General features: G+C 38.9%; 1 protein-coding gene across 1 annotated transcript in view; it reads left to right on the forward strand.

Annotated features, from left to right (window-relative positions):
* LOC129752368 (uncharacterized) overlaps positions 1–25,000 on the forward strand; it is a 29,154-nt gene that overhangs the window by 2,415 nt on the left and 1,739 nt on the right. Inside the window, exons 4-16 of the mRNA XM_055748155.1 lie at positions 7,428–7,631; positions 7,704–7,775; positions 7,847–8,049; positions 8,121–8,269; positions 8,832–8,873; positions 15,465–15,567; positions 16,046–16,084; positions 16,280–16,390; positions 21,172–21,730; positions 21,789–21,888; positions 21,954–22,158; positions 22,222–22,427; positions 22,803–23,456. Coding sequence (XP_055604130.1) covers positions 7,428–7,631; positions 7,704–7,775; positions 7,847–8,049; positions 8,121–8,269; positions 8,832–8,873; positions 15,465–15,567; positions 16,046–16,084; positions 16,280–16,390; positions 21,172–21,730; positions 21,789–21,888; positions 21,954–22,158; positions 22,222–22,427; positions 22,803–23,456 — 2,647 coding nt within the window. The remainder of the gene's footprint in view (positions 1–7,427; positions 7,632–7,703; positions 7,776–7,846; positions 8,050–8,120; positions 8,270–8,831; positions 8,874–15,464; positions 15,568–16,045; positions 16,085–16,279; positions 16,391–21,171; positions 21,731–21,788; positions 21,889–21,953; positions 22,159–22,221; positions 22,428–22,802; positions 23,457–25,000) is intronic.

The following is a 25,000-nucleotide window of genomic DNA, read 5'->3' on the forward strand; positions in this document are numbered from 1 at the left end:
ATTTCCACTAACTGAGCGTAGTACTTAGAGTACAACACGTCGTTGCACAAATTTTGATTCATTTCCACCAGTGGGAGACTTGCACTTTTGTTTTCACTTATGATTGCCTACACTTAGGTTACACTTTATTTATCGTTGCCATTTTGGCACACCGAAACACTTTGAATGTTTTTTTTCAGTCCGTTCTCCCCCCGACGGGAGAATTTACAATTGATAGGCGTCGTTGCCTAAACCTGAAGTGATCGCACGTGCGATCACGTCGAGGTCACCAATGGTCCAGGCAGAAAAAGCCTGATTAGAAATTAAGGTAAAACCCCGCTCCCGCAAGGGTTTAACACAGAAATGTCATCGGAACAGAAACGCGACACAACGGTTAGAGAGACTTAAAAAGACTGGAATTTATTTTACTGTATCATACAGAGTTGTTTAAAGTTTGCTGACGCAGCTTCGTCGCTGCGCCCTCCAGTTGTTTCAGGCGTCGCGCATTCCTGCGCCAACGCCAGACGATGACGATGATGATCGCCGCGATGATGAACAGGGCGTCCACAGAGTAGCCCACAATGTTGTGAGTGGAGATGTTATTCTCCACGGCGACTTCGGGTGGCGATTCCCTTGTAAACGGCCACATCTCGAATTGCGTCTCAGGTTTCTGGCTGCTATTCACGAAATGAATGCAACATTGTTGCTGCTGGGTTGGCTGGGTGCGCGAGCTCGGTCGTTGAGTCCGCGCCATCGTTGATAGCACATTTTGTGCTGACAAATTTGATGTTTGTTATTTCGACCACAGTTTGGTCTTACTGTTTCCTATTTTCCTTCGCGGCAAGTAGCACATTAAGTGCTGACGTACCACTTCGGATGTTGTGGTAACTTCTGCAGCTATGCAGGGTTACCTTAACCGCTCCAGAAATAATTTGTAATAACTGAACTCTGATGTTGGTCCTTTAATCTTATACTCCCTTTTCAACTTCTACCACATGATTGTTTACATGAAGAATGTTATGGTATTAGTTAGAGTGCCTATAAGAAGAGTAACGCCAATGTCAAATTTAGAATAGCGGGTGAGCTGTCAGTGTCATTCCAAACGAACAAATGACCTGTCAAATTCAGCATGAGAAGAAAAATAAATTGCGAGTATTGTGCTCATTGTGTTTTCAAAAGAGCAAAATGTTTGTAACTGTTTTTATCCCTTTGCTCGATTACAGTCAGTAAATTCATTATAATTTCAATGTTTTTATGATCGCCAATTATTTTATTGATAACTAGCTGACCCGGTAAACTCCGTTTTACCTTCTAAAGTGTAAATCGTATTAAATGTTTAATTTTATCTACACGTTCTTAACTGCATCGTGCTCGCGAATAGATTCTTATGAAAATCGTAAAAAATAAAGTTGAATTTGTATTGGGACCACCTTCCATAAAAAGTGAGATCCTTGAAACTATTATACAAACCATCCCAGACCCAAAAAACCCTCGGGTACCAAATTTCACTTCATTCCGACCGACCATTCATACGTGATGTTGTTACAAAGAAAACGCCTCCATTTTTATATATAAGAAGATGTAAAGAGATAATTTTGTATGGGGACCCCCCTTTCATCAAAAGTGAGATTTTTGAAACCATTATACAAACCATCTCTGACCCAAAAAACCCTCGGATACCAAATTTCACTTCATTCCGACCGACCATTCATACGTGATGTTGTTACAAAGAAAACGCCTCCATTTTTATATATAAGAAGATGTAAAGAGATAATTTTGTATGGGGACCCCCCTTTCATCAAAAGTGAGATTTTTGAAACCATTATACAAACCATCTCTGACCCAAAAAACCCTCGGATACCAAATTTCACTTCATTCCGACCGACCATTCATACGTGATGTTGTTACAAAGAAACGCCTCCATTTTTATATATAAGAAGATGTAAAGAGATAATTTTGTATGGGGACCCCCCTTTTATCAGAAGTGAGATTCTTGAAACTATTATACAAACCATCTCTGACCCAAAAAACCCTCGGATACCAAATTTCACTTCATTCCGACCGACCATTCATACGTGATGTTGTTACAAAGAAAACGCCTCCATTTTTATATATAAGAAGATGTAAAGAGATAATTTTGTATGGGGACCCCCCTTTCATCAAAAGTGAGATTCTTGAAACTATTATACAAACCATCTCTGACCCAAAAAACCCTCGGATACCAAATTTCACTTCATTCCGACCGACCATTCATACGTGATGTTGTTACAAAGAAAACGCCTCCATTTTTATATATAAGATTGATAGGATTGATATTGATAGGATGTTTTGCAAACTACTGCCGAAAAGAGTTTGTCCTGCTGCTATTCTATTTTGCTCAGGTCATCTTCTTCGAGAGTAAAGTCGGCAATCTGTGGAACGCAATCGTACACTGGGACTGCCGTACGTCGCCGCATAATTTTTCCTTTGCCTCAAGCAAAATTTACATCCTCCTGCAAAAAGTGAAACTGTTTTTCGCAAATATTTAGTTAGCTCCTTATTTTTCAACGATTTTTACTTACGCTGCACACTCGACAACTAGTTGTAATTTCGAAATGATCTGGGAATCCACAGAACTTTTTCCATGCAACTTGCAGGTCTTCATCCGCTGGAAATTGAAAGAACCCAATGTTCTTGAATCCCGGTGTTGTTTTATTTGTGCAATATTTAGCAAAACACTTCATTGTTTCGAACAAATTCTTATGCTTTCTCACTAAAACTAAACGCAATAAACCACTAAACCGACAATCAAAGTACAACGAAAAGTAAACAAAAGCATCATTTCGCAAAAGTCACTTGAAGGCTTAAACTGAACCAGTGTTACCAGCTGTAAATTTAATTGTTTCCAAAGACATTTATTTTGTTTGGGATAGAATGTCGTCACTCTCCTTATAGGCACTCTAGTATTAGTGAGTGCGAGATTTTTATCTGTCAAATAAGATTCTCGCAGAAGTCTAAAAATTCAAGCAATTGACAATAACACCCACAATTCAGCCTCTGTGCCAATGGCGGCATCATTGGTACAAGGCATCATTGGTACAAGAAGATAACGCGACCGATGCTGATTCGATTTGCTCCCACCGGCATTAACCTCCCAAGTGACCCGAAATGCGTATGTCTGAAAGAAACAAAATAAAAACGAATTCACGTCCCTCCCTATCGCATCACAAGACGAAGAAGGATAGAAATAAATACCGGGCAACACCAGGCAGCCAGCGAACCGAGCACTGTGCTTGTGCATGTAGCAAAAGCAACAACAAAAACATCCTTCTAATTAAATCCCTTCAATCCACCGTCAAACAACCACGGCCAAGCTGTGCGTGTGTATGCAGTAAAAGCAACAAAAAAAACATTGCTTCAATTCAATCTACCGGCAAACAACCACGGCTAAGCTGTGCGTGTGTATGTAGCAAAAGCAACAACAAAAACATTCCTTCGATTCACCGGCAAACAACCACTGGCCAAGCTGCCCGGCTTTAGCAGCTGTGTATATGTAGCGTGTGTATGTAATAGCAGGCAGTAAGCAAAGCACAGTTCTCATTCAATTGGTTTCCCGTTCCCTTTCCCGTTTCCATCGCAAGACAAAGGAATGCATTGAAAGAAGGCCAAACGCCGGGAAGCCGCCGTTGTGCGTTTTTTTTTGTGATTGATCGGTGACAGAAAGCCTATGACAAATATCCCTCTTCCTGCATGAAGTGTGAATAGTACACTGGTTAAAATGCCGGACTGGCAAGTCGCTTTAATTGGTAATTTTTGAGTTCGATTCTCACTACGGCGCTGTGGTTTTAATTTTTATTTTCTTGTTTCTGGGATGAATTATCCAATAGGAAGGAAATCCCATAAAATGTTGTTCTTGTTTCGCTTGAATGTAGTGGTCATCATTTTGATTTGGAGCCGAGTCCTTATGCCAGTTACGGTTTTTCAAACATACCGTTTTCGGCACAGTGCACATTTTAGCGCATTATAGGCACAGAGATATGCTAAATAGGCATTGGATTTTTGCAACCTCTTCTATGGGTGAAGAAACTGTAGTAAAAAAAAACGAAATGTTTCGATTGGCATTTTCGATTTGCTGTCAGTAGCATCCCGATCAGAAGAGAAAAACAAAATTATATCGAGATGAGATACTTTGATACCAATTTTTTTCATATCAAAACGAGATATAATTCGTACGATGATACGTACACCCATAGAAGAGGTTGCAAAAATCCAATGCCTATTTAGCATATCTCTGTGCCGATAATGCGCTGAAATGTGCACTGTGCCGAAAACGGTATGTTTGAAAAACCGTAACTGGCATAAGGACTCGGCTCCCAACCAAAATTATGCATGACCACTACATTCAAGCGAAACAAGAAAAACATTTTATGGGATTTCCTTCCTATTGGATAATTCATCCCAGAAACAAGAAAATAAAAATTAAAACCACAGCGCCGTAGTGAGAATCGAACTCATTTTACCAATTCAATCGCCTTGCTAGTCCGGCAATTTAACCAGTGTGCTATTCGAGCTTCATGTAGGACGAGGGATATTTGTCATACGCTTTCTGTCATCGATCATTCACAAAAAAAACGCACAACGGCGGCTTTCCGGCGTTTGGCCTTCTTTCAATGCATTCCTTTGTCTTGCGATGGAAACGGGAAAGGGAACGGGAGTGAAGGAACGGGAAACCAATTGAATGAGAACTGTGCTTTGCTTACTGCCTGCTATTACATACACACGCTACAAATACACAGCTGCCAAAGCCGGGCAGCTTGGCTGGTGGAAGAAATATTTTTCTTGTTGTTTTTGCTACACATGCGCAGCTAGCCATGAAAGAAATATTTTTGTTGTTGCTTTTTCTACACACGCACAGCTTGGCCGTGGTTGTTTGCCGGCGGATTGAATTGAAGGAATATTTTTGTTGTTGCTTTTGCTACACACGCACAGTGCTCGGTTCGCTGGCTCAGCCAGCCTGGCTGCCCGGTATTTATTTCTATCCTTCTTCGTCTTGTGATGCGATAGGGAGGGACGTGAATTCGTTTTTATTTTGTTTCTTTCAGACATACGCAATTCGGTTAACTTGGGAGGTTAATGCCGGTGGGAGCAAATCGAATCAGCACCAGTCGCGTTATTTTCTTGTACCAATGATGCCTTGTACCAATGATGCCGCCATTGCCACAGAGGCTGATTTGTGGGTGTAGATATCTCAAATTATATCAGAAAGTCCATGCTAGAGAATAACTAAAATTACACCACCCTTTGATAGCATTATATCAAGATTATAACTTATAATCAGATAAGCCGCAGCTTTTTCGCAATATTTTCTTTGCACTTAAATACTTGTATGCAAGGTTGCATTGCCACGAGATTCGAACCTCGACCTGCCGGTTGGGATGCGCGATGCGGTTGGGATCCACAGAACCATGGCTGATGCATTGAATGAGAGCTTTAGAATTCCAATAATAGCTTTCCAAGCAGACAAATTGAGGCAGGATAAATTACTTTTTGTATTGAATGAGAGATAGTTTTTTTTTCGAAACGACAATAACGAAGATTTTGACATCAAAGCAATATCTGATTAAGATAATAATATCTCATTGAGATGGGTTTGAGAAGTAATTTCTATATACTCTCTTGATCGGGATTCCAATCGAGCAAAAGACTTGTCAAACTGCAAACATTAGAATTGCAAATGCGAAAGTATTGTTATAATTTGAACTTAAATTTCGCGCTATTTAATTTTTCTTCTGATCTACACAATATTGATAAACTTTATCCGTTCAACCAAAACGACAGTCACGAGAAGTTTTATTTATGGCAATCTTGGGGCAACACTGCAGCATGGTTGCTTATTATATTGTTTTGAAAAGGATCAAATAGCGCCTCTTCGTTTACCATGGTCTTTCTAGGTCGTACCGCGTCAATTGTGAACGAAAAAAAACCTTATAAGAAGTTCGCCAAATTTGACCAAACAACTCAAGGCCAACGAACAATTTTAGGTTACAAGATTTAGATTCTGTGATACGTGTATAAACAAGGAATCACTGAGCACTATGGGCAATACAAACTCCTGGAAAAAAGCAATTCAAACTCACGTTGAAATTTTGGAGCTGTACTCTGCCGTTCTTGCCCGGAAGAATCACAGTTTAACACCTGGGACTTAATGCGAATCGTGAAAAATAAGAAAAGGTCAAGATACGAGAAGGAAGGTGGTTCATCCCCATTATTTAGAATTTTTTTTAAGCAGGGACTGATTTGACCAAATTTTGTGAATTTAGGATAAGGTTTCTTCTAAACAAAGTAGGATTTGCCAATCGTTGCACGGTTAAGCACATGATTTTGATTTTTATGCAATGTTTTAGTCATTTCAACCAATTTTGGTCAATTTCTATGTCGATTGTGTACAGACTTGGTCAACAAAATCCAAAAGTTCAAATGCTAAAAAAAAGTGACATAAAAATTTAAAAAAAAAGTCATTAAAAACAGATTGTTTGTGTCCAATAGTTGCACAGACAAATTTATGTCGTACTTAATTTTGTTCACCTTTTTTCTCTCCAACGGTTGCATATGTTAAAAGCCTTCTAAAAGCTCAGCCACATGTAGTCTTAGGAGCCAATAATTGGAACGGCAGCTTTTTATGAGAACTTTTAGTTCAAATGCAATCTAATTTAGAGATGGTCCCTTTTGAAGGGGGTCGTCCATATAAACCGTCCAATGCACAAAAGAATATATTTGAACCAAAAAACCTAAAAAAATTTCAAGCTACCGGTTTCAGAGCCTGGAATAGTACTTATCTTACGTGAAATTTTCTCAGAAATTCAAATCTGGCGTCGAGTTTTACCGGAGTCATCTGAGTAGAGTGTTATTTGACCTTATTTACTCAGTAATCTTGTTTTTTCTTTATATGTCCTAGCCGCATTAAATTTTAAAATAAATCATAGAAATTTCATGATACGAACTAAAAGGTTATTTAGTACTTAAAATAATTTGAAAGCGTCTGTAAATTTTAAAAGGGTTTGTGAATAGTTACAAATCATAAGATTTTAGGACGAGATCTGTTATGTCCTATGAAGATTATGTCTTTTTATAAAATAATTGATTTTTGTCTCACCTGGAAGTTGATTTATTTTAACATTCTACATCGACCAAAGTTTCAGATCGTTTGACTGATTTAGGCTCAAGTTATGCAGTTTTGTATAAGAAAAATCTAATCGATAAAAATACCTTTTTCATGAAAGTGGGATAATTTGTAATGAATGTAACTGTAATGAAAAAAATTGCAAGACGGCTGAAATATTGACAATTTAAGTCATCCTGTGCAACGATGAGACAGGGGACAACTCGTCCTATATGTATGTACTTTCAATTTAAAACAACTTCAGGAAAAGTTTCCACTCTCTTAAACAGCTTTTTAACTGAGTGAATGATCTACAATATCTGCAGGCAATTTTTACATTATTTTTAATTCTAGTAGACAGTATTTAGGTATATATGTTTTAACGTTTTCATTTAACCATTTTTTCCAGTTCCAAGATATTTTGAAACCAGCTTACAATACGGTCGACATGATAGAGGTAGAGCTGACCGATGATGACCGTGGACCACGGGACTTCAATCCTGCCTTATTGCATGTAAGTTGAAGATACATATTATGTTTTCATAAGTGAGCCGAAACTAATGGTTTGTTTTTTTATAATTTACAGATACGAGAATCTATAATTAATCAATCAACCGGAGCCAAGTGGGTGCATGTGAAGTATCATTTTGACGATATGGTAAGTGGACGGTTACAGTTTTTGGTTTTAAATTTTCTGAATGAAATTTTTTTTCAATTCTAACCATACAGAAACGAGTATCTCGTACCCGACGCCAGTACTACTGGACGCCGATCAAGAACACCCCATTTACTCTGGTCGTCACCTATCCGGAGACGTACGGTGTCAATCGGTTGCAGATTCGCACCGAGGACGAGATACACCGGATCCATGCAAAGGGCAGCAATGTCGCGAGCTTTTTCAGCGGCACCAACTGGAGGATCCATCCGGATTGGTAAGTTAAAATTGATCAATGTGGAAACCAGCCAGCTTAATACTAGTATCGGTATCGGTATTTGTTTTCAGGGTTTACTGCAAGTACCTTAATGAACACTCCAACGAATCTTTTCCTACTCCAGAATCGGAGCTAAAGCACTTCCTTGAGCGTATGAAGCAAGGCGGTTGGAAATGGCCGGCTCTGAGAACTCCTCCGCCTCCGGAGCACGCCATATTCTGTAAGTATCAATAGACTAATCGGGCTAGATTTCAACCAAGGAAAATCTAACACTATATGTGTGTTTCTGTAACTTGTGAGGAAAGTTTCTTAAAAAATAAAAGTCCCATTCTGATTGTGTGAGGGGAAGATTATCAACCAACCATTCATCTTCGTCCATCGTCCACGTCCACGATCATCTTGAAACAAATTCTCCCCAAAAGATCATCAAACCATTCATCGATCGTGACTATGTTCAGTGTAGCATCATTATCTAGAAACATTTCAGATAACTTTGGTGTTCTAGAAACAATCTCATCCAGAGCCAGCAACAAACTTCAAGCGCCAACATCGACCGTAGTTTTCTGTTTCAATAACCGTCTATTTCCCTTTTCTTCTTTTCCGATTGATTTCGATGTGTATAATCTGATGTCCAAATCAAATGTTCTCAACAACATCCCACGTTCGTTTGATTGGGGCATTTCGTTCGTGCTTATACTTCCTTCATCTATGACTGAAACCCAACAAAAAAAAAACTTGGCGCTCAAATTTCGCCAATCATATCTAAAATTGCAAATCCGCAGCTAACATTTCGACCCGAATGCCTGAAAAGGACTACTATTACTGTGAGTAAGATTTATTTAAACTAGCTAATTCAACAAGAAAAACCGACACGAACAAAGTCCCTTAAACAGCCAAATCAAGTGTTTGCCATTCGATAGTTTCGTTGTGTCCCGTTTAGCGAATTTGTTATTTTCTCATAACTTGTTTCCATGATTTCCCTATTTTAGATTTTCAAGAGTAACTCTTTCTCGAATAGATTACCCATAATTTGATTCTGCACCAAATCAGTCAACTATCTAACCAAATTCACCCCACAGAGAGGCAATATTTCGCACCTTTTCCTGGTGTCCCTTCTGGATGAATCGTTGTGTTCGAAATTCGAAAAATTTTCCGTAGTAATCCACCTTTGCCAACGATACATTCCTTATGGGACCAATGCACGTTTCCCAGCACAACGCACCCAGTTTAGTCTTAGTTCTCGAATAACAATTTGTTCAGTCTTCCGTTCTAAACTGTGTGGTTTAATTTTCAATCAGCAAAAGACTCAATTCACCTTTTCAACGAATCATTTGTATAGGTTTTCCCTTCAGTTAAATTTCGGTAAAAAACACATCTCCACTAACGTAGAGATTGAGTCAATAGAGTTCGTTCTGAACAATTCTCGCGATTCTTTTTCTCTAGATGGTTTATTAAATTTTCCGTTTTCTGGTAGAACTTTTCGAGTGATGGGACTCCCACATTTGCAGACAGTATATTAATCCCCTTTTGAAGTTTTTTGCTAATCACTTGCACAATACTTGTTCCAATCCGATTGAATCGTTCATTTGTTAGCTGAGGAGTTGCATATTGTGCAGGAATAAGTTACGCAGATTACTCAATAACACTCTACAAGTCCGAACACTGTATCAACGAACACTATTTAAACTTTCTTTTTTTTTCCATTTTAAAGGTTTAGGTGGGAAATAATAATACAAATTTGTAGTTCTATCAATCACGTTAACTGCAAAATGAAGCAAACTGTAAAGCCCGTCAGCTCACACAGGATTTTTCTAGTTTCAAAAGTTCACTTAAATTTTCTTCAGGTCAGCTACAACAATTATGGTTATTGCACTTAGTCTACGAGGCTGAGTCATGTGGCCGAAAGACGTTAGACTGAAAGTTATTCAGCCGAAGCTTCTTCGTCCCATTGACGCTAGGTCGAATCCCAGCAAACATGAAATCGTATCAGAAATGATAACTTAAGTCGTTTACAACGGTTCTGCGAATCGCAATTCCATCTGCATATTGAAAAGATCGTATAAAATGTCGTCTGAAGTCAGTTTAAAACGGATATGATAGAAAGTCCGCCATGTTTGTTAATTTTGAAATGATTTTGCTTCCGCGCGGGCTTCAAGTGAGAAAATCATCGTCATGTTCTCTCTGCAACCAGCAGTGCATCCGGATGGCTGAAAATCAAATAGGAATTGAGTAATATTGATCGATGAGAGAACTGGAGCATATTGTTGCTGGCATGCAGAGTTGCCAAGTTTTTTTTTTTTTCAAAAATCAGGTACTGATGAAATAAAAATCAGGATACGTCTAAGTAACGTAAATTTCGCTCAAAGTAATATTTTTTTTTGGTCATCGCTTCACATTTTCACTTCAGCAATGGTATTTTTCTATTAATCCACTTTTCATCACATTCGCAAAAATCAGGCAAAATCAAGCTTATTTCCAAAAATCAGGCTGAGCCTCGAAAAGTCAGGCATATTGGCATCTCTGCTGGAAAGTGGCAATTATTTGAAGGCTATGAGAGTGAAATCTTGCGCTCACATGCATTCTTCCGATAGATACTGGTATAGTTTTAGTTGCTTTAGAAAAAATGAAATTTATGTCTGTTAATTGCCTCCACTTTGGTAGGTAAGTACTGTTTTGTTTAACTTTCATACGATCATTCTATGATATAAATAGAAAGTATACCAAAACAGCATAAGAATATAGCTACAAAAATGTTTGCTGGAATAGGCCACTAGGCCTTATGGGTCATACTGTTGAAGGTTAACCCGCCGAAGACTGTTTGGCCGAAAGGATGTTGGTCGAATGGATGTTAAGCCGAATGGATGCTTAGCCGGATTGCCGCTAAGCCGGAAGGACGACAGGACGGGTAGGCATCAGGACGAATGGACGATAGACATACCGATAGACTCAATGGACGATAGGCCGAATGGATATTAGGCCGAATGCTCACTAGGCCGAATGGATTTAAGGTAGAAAAGCGCAATTGTGAAATAAGTCATTTTGCCAAAGGCTGTTAGGCCGAATGGATGCTAGATCTAACGACCATTCGGTTTAACGTCCATTCGACCTAACATCCCTTCGGCGTGTCGTCCTTGCAGGCTACCGTTCATTTGGCTACGCATACATTCGGCCGAAAAACAATAAACAATCGTTACCTTCTGGATAATGGATTCGCCTCCACCTCCAAAGATGGTTCTTAACACTGGTCTTTCGAATACTCTGTGTGTACGCAGGTCCTCCTCGAGCAATATCCATGTTTCGTGCCCGCAAACAACCGGTTTAATGAGCGGCATGTACACGTTACACTTTTTGCAAGGGCTATGTCTTCTCGACCGCAGTTGCTTGTGTAGTCCATAGTAATTCACGAAGATTATAAACAGCAAGGGTCTGAGAAGGCAACTTTAAGGCAATGTGGTGGAAAGAGAGGTGATGAGAAAGAAACGTTGCAAAAGTAGAAGTAAAGTTTTTTCTTCGTAAACATAGTTACCATGACAGAAGTGATGTCACTACCGACCATTTTCGCGACGCATTTTGCCTAGGATAAATCAAGGTGGGTATATATTCAGGAGGTGTTCCCGAATAACGAATTCCCGATTCAGCCATTTTGGCTATGTAGGCTATGCAACTATACGGAACTCATGAAGTTTGTTTACCAACAAACCACAGAAAAGCTGAGCAAAAAATAAACAAACTCATTGAGAGCCCCGCTCACTCCTCGCCTACTTACTGTGAAAGTCGGAGAACCTAGTGTATCTAAGAACCTTGGGATAAATGAAACTCCCTGACAACGACGCGTCGCGACGCAGGGCTTGTTTATGTTTATTTTTCTTTATTCTCTCCGACGTGCAATAGTGTGCGTTCCTTTGCGCCACCTTAGTAAAAGTGTACCTCATTGACTTTGAGGAGCTCCAGACGGTGTGGCAAATGCATTCGTGAGCGCGTGTTTCGTATTCTGGTGAAAGCCTGACGGTCGGGTAGATATGAGGCAATCCAATCGAGTGCCCAAGCCGGGAATCCTAGTCGATTCAACTTTGCCATCAGTATTTGTGCGACACACGATCGAAAACTTTGGCAAAGTCAATATAAACTGAATCCGCCTGGCAGCCTTTATCCATATTTTTATTCAGTGAACTTACGTAGCACATCAAATTTGTAACTGTTGACCTTTTGACGAATCCATGTTGATATTTCGAGATCAAAAGTTTAACAGCGGCATACTCTCGCTCGTGTATCAGCATTGTGTATCGTTGAAATAGCCGCAACTTTCCATGCATTGGGGAACGATTTTTCAGTTATCAATTGTTTGGACGGTAAGCAGGAAGGCTAATGCAAATGTTTTCGCCGATGGGGCGAGGTTTGAACGTTATGGAGGGCGTGTGCTCAATCAACCAATCCTAGTCTCCAGAAATGAACTTATTTTTCTACCTTTCCGTGCGGATTTGAGCTGGAGTTTATGCGTGAGGTGCACAGTGGTCAAAAATGCGAAAAATGTGATCATTGCTTATAACTTTTTTAGTTCACATTTTAGCTTATTAGTGTCTTCGGAGAAGTTTGTCAATAAAATCAGCTCTATATAAAAACTATTATTTTTCTGATTAATCCCCCTACAAGTGAGATAAGATTTCTAACTTCTCTGTTTTAGGTATTAGCTCTTTGATGTCTTCTACAAACTTGTTTAAAATCAAATTTCCTACAACTTTGTCTCAGATGTCAAGTTTCTAAAATAATTATTCTTAGAGATATCGGCCAAATAAGAAACTTAACCTCTAAACTGCCAAACCTTTGCTTCAGAGGCTATAGTTTCATAGAAATCTTTGTTTTTCATGCAAACATCGAAAAGTAAAACTGATGTATCTCACTTGGATACTAGTGGATACAAACGGTTGTACCTGCACCTTGTAGACAAAATCTTTGGCTTCAATTTGCATCTAAAACGGGCTGCCCGATGTTGCCCGGTGATTGTAAAATAAGGCTTGAAAAAGCCCTATATTCAGTAATCTTTTTAACATAGCTCTGCAGTATCACATTTTACAAACTTGAAATGTTCAACAAAGTGGTGTATTTTAGTAAGACAAACAACTTTGTCGAACATATTATTAAACTTAAAATTAACTAAAAAAAGTTATAAATAAACTGATTTTTAGAGGTTAAGTTTCTTATTCGGCCGTTATCTCTGAGAATAATTATTTTAGAAACTTGACATCTGAGACAAAGTTATAGGAAATTTTATTTTAAACCAGTTTGTTGAAGACATTGAAGAGCTAAAATCTATAACAGAGAACTTAGAATTATTATCTCACTTGTAGGGGGATTAATCAGAAAAATAATAGTTTTTTATTATAGAGCTGATTTTACTGACAAACTTCTTCGAAGACACCAATAAGCTTAAATGTGACCTAAAAAGTTATAAGCAACGATAACGTTTTTCGCATTTTTGACCACTGTGCGGTGGTGGTGAATGTTTGCCAGTCCGGACGGGAATCCATACGGCCGGAACGGAATTTCAGCCAGAAATTGAAGAAGTATTCGGAGCATTACAAACAAATCGATCAGTTGTACCAGGGTTGATACCCGTTCAGGTGTTCATCGAAGTACTGTTTCCATCTTTTGATCATCTTACGATTGTCCGTCAGGATGCCTCCTTACTTATCGCGACACATTTTGGCTTGCGGCACAAAGCCTTTTCGGGATGCGTTGAGCTACTGATAGAACTTTCGTGTTTCCTGAAAACGATGCAGCTGTTCCAGCTCCTCCTAAAGCGCCTTTTCTCCTGAAAAATTCGGACTCGCTGCCTCTTCCGCAGTCGGAAATTTTCCACGTTTCGACAGGTGCTTCTCTGCACCACCGCCCGCCTGGCGTTCTTTTTGTCCTTCAGCCTCCTACACTCCTCGTCGAACCAGTCGTTCCGTCGAGTTCGTTTCGCAACGCTGTTGATGGTATCCCAACAGTCCTCGAGAGGGGCTTCGTCCAGCTAGCCCTGAACCTGCAGCGCTGCTTCGAGCGATGGCGCGTAGTCTGAAGCGACCTCAGGTTGCTTCAGTCGTGCGATATTTAATCGAGGCGGGCGTCGGTTTCATATGTTCTTCACCATCACCAGATAATGTCTATCAAAACGGGGTCGATCTGTGATAGCGTTTGGTGCAGTGATCTCCAGGTGTACTTGTGTGGGAGGCGGTGCCGGAAAAAGGTAACACGTAAGGCCATTCGTTTGGAGGCGGCGAAATCGATGAGTTTTGGACCATTTTCATTGTTCAGCTAATGTGCGTTGAACCTTCAAATTGTCGATTTGAATTCCTCCACCTGGCCGACCTGAGCGTTAAAACCCCCGATGACGTTCTTGATATCATGTTTTGGGTAGCGGTCGTATTCACGTTCCAGTTGCGCGTAAAATTTGTCTTTGTCATCACAGGTACGTCCAAGGTGAGAACTGTGCACATCCTTGGTTAGATCGGCAACCATACAGAACTAGTACAGATGTTAAAATGAGCCAAGACTTTTTAAATAAAAATTGAAAACGACGTGTTAGACTTTTGTTCCGCACCAATTAACTTTATGGTAGAAATAGCGTCGATTTTGGGTTTTATTTATATTTAAATACCAGTGTTTGTAGCGTTTTATATAATGAAGAGTCCTGAAAAAGTTAAACTTTACCAAATGTATTTTTCATTTGATTCTAATTAAACACATTTCTAAACACGTCCACCAATACTTTAACAAAAACATACACGTTTGTCTTAAAATCGTCTTATTCACTGCTGTGTGTGTATACTCTTCCGCTGAAATCAGCACATGGAAAATTTCAATTACACCTTATCAAAAATTCTAACCAAATTCTACTTTACATCCTGTAAATTCACCAGCATGTCTCATGAAAGAAGCAACATCATCATACGTTAGAAAGCGGAATCGATCAATTCAGTAAAATCAAGTTATTTTTAAACATTAATAATATGCCTCAACAGATACGAGAAATAATGTTGATCGATGTCGTTTGAATAGTCAATCGATGTTCCCCACAATCACTCTTCCGAAGTCTTGTGCACCGTCACTCAAAAAAAAATAGCGTTTCCCGAATCATCTTATCATGTTGTTTTCCGATTTAGATGTTTGATAATACCAAAGCACAATCCTCAATAAGTTCTTATAAACGCACCTAATCGAAACAAAATCGTTATTAATCAAAAGTAATCTCCTTGTATACAAAATATGAAAATAAATATAAAAAAAAACAAACAAACATTCAATATGTGTAGATTACACCGTTCACCACACTTACTGTAGGAAAATCTTGCGCCAAGTTTTCACGCTCATCTAACTCTGACTTTTACGAACTTTCATTTTTTTTTCTTCCGGCAAACACGAAAACTCTTTACCAGGTGATCGTAGCCTGATGCAAGCTCTGGTGTACGACGCCAAAGTGACGGAATGGTTCTCGAAAAATACCAGCGGAGGAAGTGGCAGCAAGGATGAGAAAACCGGGTAAGATTAGATTCCGATTTAAAGAACAAATTTTGAACAGTAGGTTTGAATTTGTGTAACCTTATGAAATACTACTTATCTTGAACATTTGCATTCCTAGTTTTTATATTTTCCACTTAGAATAACGAATCGGATAACTTTAGCACATTTAAATTTGAACTCACAACACATTTTATTTTCTCTTTGCTTTTCCTCCCAAAAAAATAATAAAACACCTTTTTTACATGCACTGGTAATTAACTGCAATGATTCCACTTAAACATAATGCCATATAACTTGGAACCAACTAACTTTAATCGCCAACGCTCGTGGATGATGATAATCTTTTTTTTTCGACTATGCACACATTAAAATGGATAAAAAAAAATTATTCGCTCCACCTTCATTTATCTGATTTTGGTGCACTGTCACATTTGTTTTTTCCCCATCGATTTGTTGTTTTTCTCTCTTGTGTGTAATTTATCGCTCAATGGAATAGCCCTAGCCCTATTGCCGTTTTGATGGGTTTGTTACCAAGGTAATTGAACCCCGGTCACGCTGCTCATAAAGATATCATCTCGTAACTGATGGTTCCGGTTAACGATGATGCGTCGTCATTTGGGAAATTTACATGACCTTAAAAGCTCAAATGGAATGACTACTGTTGTTCGATACTTATATTTTGCATGTGTTTTTCTTTTCTACTTAATTTCAAATCAACCTCCAACTTCAGGAATGAGTTCAAGCAACGATTCGGAGTGACAGTTTCCTTCCTGGCGACGCACAGTGGACTTACCAGGTGGCAGGACCATATGAATCAGGGCGAAGATGCCAAACAAGCTGAGTAAGTATTTGATTTTTTTTTTTATAAATTAATCTATTTGGTAAGGCTAACCAAATGGACACTTGATTAGGGTTGCAATTCCTCCCGCAAAAGCGGGATATGTCCCGCTTTTTTGAAGAATGTCCCGCTTTTTTGAAGAATGTCCCGCTTTTTTGAAGAATGTCCCGCTTTTTTGAAGAATGTCCCGCCCGTCCCAATTTTTCCTTAAAATGTTCAGCTTTTTTTACTTGGAAAACTTTTACAAAGTTCACTGACCTACACTAGAAAAAAAAACAAACTTAAGCTTCAGTTTTCATTCTTAGTTCAACACAGAAAAGCTTTCAAATTTATATAAAATTTATATATTTTACTATACTGAAAAACTCAAATGTTTTTCTAAGCATTATGGTAAGATTCTGATTCAGTTAACCGTTCCTGGAGCACGTTCAACCAATGCGCAATTCAATGTGAATAACTTTGGTATGAACAAAATATTGTTTCAGGTGCTTCCAAATGATTATAAATCTAAATTTTTGCCAGAATCTTAATTAAATTCCCAAGTAACATTACATACATTTTTTAAGGCGTTTTTAAATGATACCAGGTATATCTAAAAGTTTTCATATCGCTAGTTCAATGTTAAGATTATGCCCCAGAATAAAAACAGGAAATGAGAGCTGTCAATGAAGGAACAACAAATTGAAACCACATATAAATAAATTATTTCAATCAAAATGAAAAGATGAAATAAAACTAAAAGATAAGCTTCTAAATGTTATTCACAATTTGTATTTCAAATTTTAGGATGAGCTCTAATTTAGATTCAGCGACAACATTGAAACTTTTCAAGACTTATGTTTATCCTTTGTTTATTTACAGTGATTTCGTTTATTTGAATGCATTTGATAGATCTGTAAAGAAGTTGCGCGTAGCCCTCGGACCCATCCTGTTTGCGATATATCTTCGATTTGTCACGTTATTCTCGAGTTTCCCACCTTCAAAAAGTTCTCATTGGTTGTTCATTCGAAAATTTCTATAAATACTGATCATGCATGGTGATGCATCGAATTCTCAGCATTGGAAAGCCAGATTATTTGAAAATATTGCTCACTCCGCTAAAAAATTCTCGCACCGGAAACATATTCATCCCTACAAATCTCTTAACTTACTGTACCAGAGTATATTTCCCATCAAATTAGCAAAAAATAAATTTATGCAAAAATTAATTGACTCATGTAGTAATGAATATTTATGTATGCTTTCTTATATAAGTGCACGTGTTTGGAGCCAAACGGTATAAGTGCCAAAATCAAAAATATATGTCGCCTTAATTAACGTCAAATAAACGTTGTTTTTTGGGAAAATGTTGTAGAATGGTTTGTGTTCATTTAAAAAGATCATTCTCATGAAAAATTTCATAAAAAATATCTATGGAATTTAATGGAACACAATGAAGTTCCAGTGCTTTTTTCTCGAAATCAGTTTTTGTGCACTTATATACTAGACCGCTGCAAGCTTTGTATGGAAATTTCATATTCCAAAATTTTTACACTTCTCATAACTTAACTCTCTTATTTTTACTGATTCATCCAGTCCTGATTCCTTAATCAGCGCAACGAGTTTTAGTTTTGTATGGAAATTTGTATGAGAAAACCAAATTTTTCATTCAAAAATCGCCACAGATGTACGGAAAGTCCAAAAAATATAACTTTGGATGAAAAATATTCTTGATTCCTGCAATACAATTCATGTGAACAAACCACAACGTTAACTAGTGTATATTGGTTTTTTAACTGCCTTCTTAAAGTTGTGTAACCTTAGAATAAGAAAAAAAAAATCTCAAAAAACTGCTTTGCATAGCCTGGGAATTTTTTTTATTTATATAACCGTTTCATGAAATTATTAAAAGCTCTAGCAAGCAAAGTCTGCCATTTTGAAATACTTTTCAATGGATTCAGATTTTTAATTTTGAAATGGTTACAACTTTTCTCATGAATTGCTTAGCAGCAAAAAACGAAGCTTAAGAATAGTCCAAACCAAAAATCGAAAACCAACTTCATTTTACCCTTATTTGAATTTTGAATTGAAACGCGTTGCGCTAACTGAAATCATCTTAAATTTTACACTGATGCTTGGTGACCCAAAAGGCATCAAAAAACATATGGGAGCAAAAAGTCATTTTTGCAGCGGTCAAACTTGTACCCTTTGGCCCAAGGGCCTCAATTCTAAGTTTATTTGATATTGATGTTCTAAATAACAAAAATCTAAGCATTGGCCATGGTAAAGAGTAGCGTGTTCAGTTCTCACCTCGGTGATTCACGTTCTGATTCTCAAGGATGCAAATATTTTAAGTGAGTATTAAAACTATTCACAGTTAAATCAACACTAAAATCAAGATGAATTGGGTATAAAATTTCCAAGCAAGGGACTGTATAAATCTTTTTGTATAATCTATTTTCAAGGTCTCGTGTTTCAACTGTGGACTTTGAAAGTATCGATAAGAACTTAAATTTTAAACTGCGTAGAATGCCATTCATTCGTTTAATAAAGCTGAATCTTTTAAGAGCCTCTTTTATGGAACTTTTGGTTACTTGGAATATTTGGATAGTAGCTAAGTTTTTGCCCATTTACAAGAGAATTTTTTTCACGATTTTGCACAAATCAAAGGCTCAGAGAGTCAGAGTGGTAGTTTTTTCGCCGAAAAAAGGACTCTTTGAACAATGTACATTTTTATCTTGCTGTGATATCATCATGATGTAATTTCCTGCTGCCATGGGTACAATTTCTCTAACGAGAATCACCTACGAGCTCGTTTTTCGATAGATTCTCTGAAAAGCACCGCGGAGATTTTTAGCTGCGTCTCCATAGAAAATCTTTAAATCAACACCACCCCAGTTCGCGCGGTCTTCTCAGAAATCCACAGAACATGCAAAAAATCACTATAAACTGTTCCAGAATTATAGGCACACTTTCAAAATAATAAAAAGTATAAAGTTTTGTTAAATTTTATTGATTTTATTTGGCACACTGTATCATTATTCGTGTTCTACCCAACTCTGTACTATTCTTTGATGAAAATCTTTAATCATAAGCCAGACTTCGCACTTTTTCTCGAACATGATTCATAAGCTTCTGCACAGTTGCATTACCCACCATTTTCAACACTTTTTGCCATCCCTTTTTAAATTTCCCGATGTCATCAGCTGGTTTTATGTATTTTCGTAGCTTTTCTTTGGTTGAAGCCTAAAAAGTCTCGATTGGCCGGATTGGCGGATTCATGTTTGTTGGCACAAACGTACGTTTTGGCTTTTGTACCACCCTAGTGTGTCTTTAGCGTAATGACATGATGCCAAATCGGGCCAAAATATGACCGTTCATCATGCTGCTTGATCATCGACAATAAACGCTTCTGGAGGCATTCCTTGATATAGTTCTGGGTGTTCATTGTTTCCGATGTGACGTACTGGCTAGATATTTTTCCGCGCTCGTAAATTGCCTGCCACACCATAACCTTCTTGCCAAATTTTTCTGGTGAAAATGGCCTCCTCCGTTTCTGAGATATCCTTGTCCTTACGTCTAGTGAAGTATTGTGGCCCAGGAAGGGTTTTCAGGAAGGAATTTCACATACGTTTCATCGTCCATAATAATGCACCCAGAACTTTTACAAAATATTGAATCATGCAGTTTCCGGGCTCTTGGTTTGACAGAAGCAGCTTGATTTGGGTTCTTTTTAGGTTTTTTTCTGCTTCCGGTACGTCTTGACCCCAAGTCGCTCTTTAGCGCGCATCGCGTTAGATGTCGAGGGTAAGGTTTTCTCGTCACATCCCGAACGGAAGCCGATGGTTTCTGTTTGTAGGCATCCCTGACCTTTTTGTCGATAGCAGGACTTACAGGACCGTTTTCGAACACTCCTCGGCTTATCTTCAAATGTACAATGTTCACCATTTTTTAACAGCTGTCCGTACAGCTCCGACGCTCACATCCTCTTCGTTGGCCAATTTTTTTCAATGAGATACACTCACGGTACACCACTTGTGCACGATACTTTTTCTTTTCTCCCGAGTAAGACCACGCATTTTTAAATGTAATCACAAACTAAATGTTTTTTTATGTCATCACGTTCAGAAATGTGTAAACAAAAGGACGCATCCAGTAGAGTTCGAAAAAAAAAATCGATTGAAAATGACCGTTAATATAAGGTGTGCTTATAATTTTTGGAACAGTCTATACTGAACAACAAACCAATTGTTTCAGATTCAATAATTCTGCATTTACTGTTTATAATTTATGTTATATTCGGGGAGTGTTAAGAAAAGTATCCTCCCTGGAGTGAAACAGCACCATGAATTTTTTAAACCCGTTTCGTCTAAAAAATACAATAAGTAATCAGTTGGAACGAGACAAAGTTATCGAAGACGGAGTTTAAATATTACAAAAGTTTGTTGAGGAAACGCATTTTTTTTTATTTTAAGCGGAAAAAATGCTAAGTCAAAATAGATGAAACCGATAAAACCGATTTGGTTTCACGAATTTTACGTTGAACTGATCTTAATGAGCTAAAGCTTTCTGAAACTCAATATTACTTATATTTCTTAAGTTTTCTATAATCAAAAAAAAATTACAGCGTGATTTTTCATTGCAAAAAAAAAGTTGAGAGTTGTCAACTCTTTTGCATGATTTTGATCGACCAAACGCATGCTAACAATCTAATTTAAAAAAAAATTAATAAAAAGAATAGAAACGGATTTTATTTGTAGAGGGAATTTCAATCAAAAATATAAAATATATTTTCGATTTTTCAGGCCGGATTTCAGCGAAACCAACAACCGAGCGATCGACGAAATTTGGTACAAACGGGCGGTGGAACTTTTCTACAGCAACAAAAACCGGAAAAGTTCAGACGGTACCGGAAAGGCGGACGATGGAGACAAAAACGCGTACGTGTACTCGGTTCCCTTCGATTCCGGAAATCGAAACGATACGCTGGTGACGGCCAGCAATGCCATTTTCCACACGGATGCTGGCAAAGAGACACCGGTAGCCGTGGTTGGTTTTCAGTTCCATCATTCGGCCATGTACACGCTGTTCAAAAACATCACAAGCCAGTGTTTGCACAGTGATCCGCAGTGCGAGAAAACTTGCTTCACCGGAGACTACCAGTGCTATGTGATCGACAACAACGGGTTTGTGGTGATCAGTGAGCAACTGGACGAAACGGGATCCTTTTTCGGGGAGGTGAAACCGGCCTTTATGCAGCGCCTGATAGACGATGGCATCTTCAAGAACGTAACCATCTACGACTATCAGGCTGTGTGCTTCATGGCTAAAAGCATTATCAATATGGCTAGCATCATTGAAACGGTAATTTACTGACATAATAATTTGATGTCACTGGTTTTTCAATATTCTAATATTTTAGCCTTTGAAACTCGTCTGGTGGTTCCTGACGAATGCGGTCTCGTATGTTATGTGGGTAGTTCTGCAAATCTTCCTTACTATTGTTGAAGCATACGATGAAGGTAAGTCTGCAGCATGTTAGTGAAACGATCGTATTGTATTAATAATACCGTCCATTACGTTTCAGTGATCTATGATAACAACATCTACGATGTGCCGGATCAAGTGGATCCGGAAGATCCTACCGCGGGGCGGTACAAAGAGCCCGAATTTCACAGGGTGCTCATCAACCGAACGCGACCTGATCCGTGCGATCACGTGATCACTCTGTACGAGCTCAACAATGACGTCGAACCGGTTGTCTACCGGAAAGATGCCCATCAGTGTGAAAGGTATGAACCTGCAATTATTTCGATACTTCAAAATAATATCCTAAAACCCCTTCCACCTTTCAGACCTTACGTGGTGCTGCCAATTCCGTCGAGCAATCTGATCCTGCTGGTGCTCGATACGCTCTGTCCACTGCCGACTCACGTTCCGACGCTCACGACCTGGCCAACGCAGCACGACTACAATGATTCGCTGGCCTGCTACAAGGCGCGCAACGCTGAGCTGCCCCGGCGGCGACCGCTGACCTGCATCAACAAGCATGCGAACGTAAGTAGAATTATTTTGAGCCATTTATCTCTGGAGCCACTCTGTTTCTAGAACCATTGAATCGAATTGTGTTTTGGCTTTCCAGTTTAAAAATCATAGGTTATCGAAAATTGGATAAGATTTCTAAAATATTATCGAAGATAAGTTTTGAATGCCTAATCCAAATTTTATGTAGTTATCTAAAGTTAATTTAAATATAGAATAAACATATACACACACACACACACTGCCCGCCATATCTCAGCCATCTTATGACATATTGGAATTATTTTGATCTCATTCAAGAGATCGTGAGCCAAACCTGCTTCGAATGTTTTTGAAAAAGTTTAAATTGAGTTTATATGACTTAAATTTAGCTTAAAGTTGTGACATTTCCCAGCCAACTTGCAGACATCGTCGAGAACCCCGGCAACGCTCTCCTCTAGACAACGTAGCTACCAACACATCTCCATCATATACCAAAACGTTCGTGGACTCCGGACCAAAATAGACGAGTTCTTGCTCTCTATCCTGAACGATGATTATGACGTCATCGTCCTCTCGGAAACATGGCTGAACGACGAAATATACTCCAATCAGCTGTTCTCGCAAAATTATACCGTATTCCGTCAAGACAGAAATGCACTCGCAACTGGTAAGCAGCTTGGTGGTGGGGTTCTCATTGCAGTGGCAAAAAAATTGAACTCACAACCCGTAAACATTGCGATCATAGAAGAATTCGAGCAAGTTTGGGCGAAAATAGCATTCTTGCAGCAGACCGTTTTTATCGGCGTCGTCTATCTTAGCCCCGATATAGCCAGCACAGAGTCACTCATCGAAAAGCATATGGAATCTGCCACAGTCGTACTTAACCGCACTCATCCACAAGACACTTTCCTCTTATTCGGGGACTACAACCAGCCCGATATAGCTTGGATTCCACACGAAAACGGGTACATGTACCCAGACCCTCTGCAATCACACTTCACACCCGCAAACACCGTGCTTTTAGATAAGGCTGCTTTCATGGATCTTAAGCAAATTAATGCCACGCGTAACGCAAATGACCGGATCCTTGATCTCGTGCTCATTAACCAAAGCTCGTTACACAAGTGTTCAATCGAGCGAGCTATCGAACCATTGGTCTCTCTGGACCATCACCACCCGCCAATTAATGTCAGAATAGTCAATGAATCTATTGACTTTTACACGCCGTCTACACTAACGTCACCGAACTTTAAAAAAACGGATTTTGATTCCTTGAACTCCGCACTAAGTTTTATTGACTGGTCGTACCTCGACGAATCCGAAAACGTTGATGATGCTGTTTTTTCCTTCGTAACGACACTCAGAAGACCACTTTCTGATGTTGTACCAAATTTCCGAGCTCGACCAAAACCCCTCTGGTCAAACAAACAACTGGCCCACCTGAGGCGCAAAAGGGCAGCCGCGCTGAAATACTATTCCCATCACAAGAACCCATTTTCTAAGGAAATGTTAACAAAGGCTAGCGATGCATATAGAAGATGTAATCGAGTACTCTATACGAGCTATATGTTGCGAATGCAATCAAATCTGAAACACAATCCCAAAAGATTTTGGTCGTTTGTCAATGATAAGCGGAAGGAAAGCGGGCTTCCGATCAGAATGCATTTGAACGGCGAATCCCACGATTTGCCTGCTGAGCAATGTCAACTTTTTGCACGGCATTTCGCGAGTGCTTTCTGCAATGAACCTGTTACTGCATATGATATAGAAAGAGTCCTCAGTCGTCTGCCAACCAATGTTCTGAATCTCAATATACTGTGGATGAAGTTAAAGCTGCAATACACAAAATGAAACCGTCTACTTCTCCCGGCCCTGATGGTATCCCCCCAATAGTGATCAAGAGATGCGCACATTTTCTGGCTGAACCACTTACTAGAATATTCAATCGCTCGCTCGCTACTGCAACGTTCCCTTCTTTGTGGAAATGCTCTGTATTATTTCCTGCGTATAAGAAAGGTGACAAACAAGATGTCAAAAATTATAGAGGCGTCACATCACTCTGTGCAGGCTCTAAATTGTTCGAAATTCTTATCTCGCAATCACTGTTTAATGCAGCCAAATCGTACATTTCTGATGATCAACACGGATTTTTTCCCGGCCGTTCGATTGATACTAATCTGTCGCAATTTACCTCCCAGTGCATCAAATTGATCGAAGAAGGATACCAAATCGATACAGTGTACACGGATCTAAAAGCAGCGTTTGATCGGGTGAACCATGTTCTACTCTTAGCAAAACTCAAACACTTAGGTGTGGCTGACACAGTAGTTGAATGGCTCAAATCTTACCTCAGCAACAGGCGAGTTACGGTTAAGCTCGGCACGCATGAATCTGACCCTTTCAGTAACCTCTCTGGTGTCCCGCAGGGCAGCAACCTAGGTCCGCTACTGTTTTCAATCTTCCTCAATGATATCTTCCAATCCTTACCTACACACTGCCGATTGGGATATGCTGATGATATAAAAATATTTCGGAAAGTAAAATCCATAGATGACTGTGCCGAACTGCAATCTTACATAGATCAGTTCACTAACTGGTGCTCCCTAAATC

The sequence above is a fragment of the Uranotaenia lowii genome, chromosome 3 (assembly GCF_029784155.1).
Source record: "Uranotaenia lowii strain MFRU-FL chromosome 3, ASM2978415v1, whole genome shotgun sequence".
Taxonomy (NCBI): domain Eukaryota; kingdom Metazoa; phylum Arthropoda; class Insecta; order Diptera; family Culicidae; genus Uranotaenia; species Uranotaenia lowii.